This window comes from Sprattus sprattus, assembly GCF_963457725.1.
Source record: "Sprattus sprattus genome assembly, chromosome: 9".
Lineage (NCBI taxonomy): Eukaryota > Metazoa > Chordata > Actinopteri > Clupeiformes > Clupeidae > Sprattus > Sprattus sprattus.
This window is the reverse complement of record NC_137928.1, coordinates 13,273,198-13,275,697: the sequence shown is the minus strand read 5'-3', so window position 1 is coordinate 13,275,697 and position 2,500 is coordinate 13,273,198. Positions and strand designations below refer to the sequence as shown.

At 44.5% G+C, this 2,500-nt stretch overlaps 1 protein-coding gene across 1 annotated transcript in view; it reads left to right on the top strand.

The window, feature by feature from the left end:
* Positions 1-2,500, top strand: part of dync2h1 (dynein cytoplasmic 2 heavy chain 1) — a gene marked incomplete at its 5' end in the record, with an annotated part of 168,631 nt that overhangs the window by 130,319 nt on the left and 35,812 nt on the right. The window contains 1 exon segment of the mRNA XM_080844294.1: positions 1,932-2,048. Coding sequence (XP_080700420.1) covers positions 1,932-2,048 — 117 coding nt within the window.

The window sequence follows — 2,500 nt, the reverse complement described above, 5'->3', positions numbered from 1 at the left end:
GTGTTTTGCAGTTGGCTTTCCCGTATCTAGGAAGTCCATCAGGTCAGGTACAGCAATTATAATAAGCACATGCCTTGGCATATTACATTTGTCCAGTGATTTACATCTTAGCGCCTGGAAGCAGCAGCAGCAGCTGCAATAAGACACCCAGGAGAACCATGGATCTGTCCATTTTAACCCATATGGTTGCTGAATATTATTGCTAATCTATAGAGAACATGCTTGCCATGGAAATGAAAGACGCTTAAACGACTTCAAAAGAGGCATATAAATGATAACCTATCTGCGATGTACAAGGACAGGGGTAAAGGAAATGCCATTAACGGAGTCGCGTTCATATAGGGCATCTCGTCGCGGAGATTAAAGGTTGGTTTTGTAAATGGTCATAAGGCGGTCAGTATCAGTATCACACACCTCCTACACACCTCCTAATTAAAACCATCATTTCAGCACACGATGCCCCGTGGCCATGGGAATCACTTCAGCCACGTCTGATGCACACACCAGAGAGCTGCTTTATGATCTGATGAAGTCAGTCTTTCCATGAGAGAATAAAAACAAAGAAAGGACTGTGTGATTAGAGACTAAATTGACTTGATGAGATTATCATATTTAGAGTTTTTTTTTTTTTTTTTTTTTTTTACTTTTGTCTACTCTTGTCTACTAGGAGTCTTCCTTATGACTCGTCCATTATCATGTAAAAAAATATTCTATATCTCTAATGAGGGACATGTAAAATTCCTGTCAGTCATTTCGGAAACGTCTCATAACTTTATCCACCCAACTTTCTGACCCAATTCTGACACAGTTTTAAGGTTGAGCTGCCCGTGGCTGGACACCTGTGTGTGAAAGACTCTGCAGGGAGGATCTAAGCCCTTATCTTTTCCCACCTCCCTTTCTCCTCCTCCACCTCTCGCCTCCCTCTGTCTCTCCCACTCCACTCTCTGCGTCTCCTCTCCCACACTAAAAGCACAGCTGATATATTGGATGTTAGTGCAAGGTCCAGCCGAAACAAATGAAACCAATTCATCAGGCACGAGACAGAGAAAGAGTAAGAGAGAGTACAGAGAGAGGGATGGAGAGAGTACAGAGAGAGGGATGGAGAGAGCAAAGAGAGAGGGGAGTATGGAAGAGAGCAACGCAAGAGAGCAAAAAATCGATCCAAGCCTCAAAAGGCAAAGCCACAAGCTTTGGAGCAGATTAATGAAAAGAGTAGTTTTGAATGCCTTGTTGAATTGCTCACGTCCATCTATGTGGATGGATTGACGGATTGATGTTAATTGCTCCCGAAGGAAATTATATGAGAAGCAGAACGTAATTGTCTCACACACTACACACACGCGCACATGCATAACATACCCACACACACACACACACACACACACACACACACACACACACACACACACACACACACACACACACACACACACACACACTTTGTCAATGTTGTGTTTGGTAGTTCCTGAGGGTAGAAGCAGGATAGCACATATAATTGTGGTTGCTGTCTGTGGATGATCTTGCTTGTAAGCTCAAAGTGAGCAGTTATCATGTATTGGTGTTTTGTTAATACCAGTAGCTATGAGCAGATCAAGGAGAGGTGATGGCACAGCCAGTCAGAGTTACTCTGGATGCGATAAATACTCTTTGCTGATTGGCTTAGCTCCGCTTTTGTTTCTCTTTCTTGGAGTTCTTTGACTCTGCCTTGTCCATTAATTCCGTATAACAAGACACCTCAGCGGCACATTATCCCTTTCAGAATAACATTGCACATTGAATAAGACTGAGCGCTTGCATGAAAGACCTCCCTTGTGTGAAGTTCTGAATTGTTCTCCTGGCATTGCTGTGACAGTCGTATTTATCGTTGCAATGAGCCACAAGTGATCGAGTGTCCACTCTGTACCCAACCTCCCCTCCCTCCCACCCCACAGGTGATCTCCCAGCTGAGGATCCTGAGCAGGTCTGTGGCTGCCGGCTCGAAGTTTGACCGGGAGCTCTGGTCCACTGGCCTTTCGCCCATCCTCAACCTGTGGAAGAAGCTCAACCAGGTGAGAGCAGCGTCTATGTCATATAGAGACCGGCGCATGTGTTTGATTGACTGCTGAAAAATAACATGCAATCCCCACTGACCAGTTGTCCTTATTTAGCGTATGTACAGGTGTTTGACGTGCAGCAGTCAATCATGCTCGCTGTCAGGTAGAACACATGCTGCTAGACTGTACCACTCAGCATAAACGTGGCAGTGGAGGAGCCATGGGTCACCATATTTGCTTAACAGACCAGAAAAGGAGTCGCCCACAGTGTAAGAGAGGCCTTTGTGCATCTCGGCAACATGGATGCCACTTAAAAGAATGTGGTTGTTAACTAGCTGCACTTATGCTAGTGTTCCTGAACAAAACCTGCAATGCTTAATTTTTCCGAGTGTAACAGCCTTATATGGAGCATGTTAAAATTATTCCAAATTAAGTCAGCAGCGTAAATTAGGTGAATTTTCGCTATC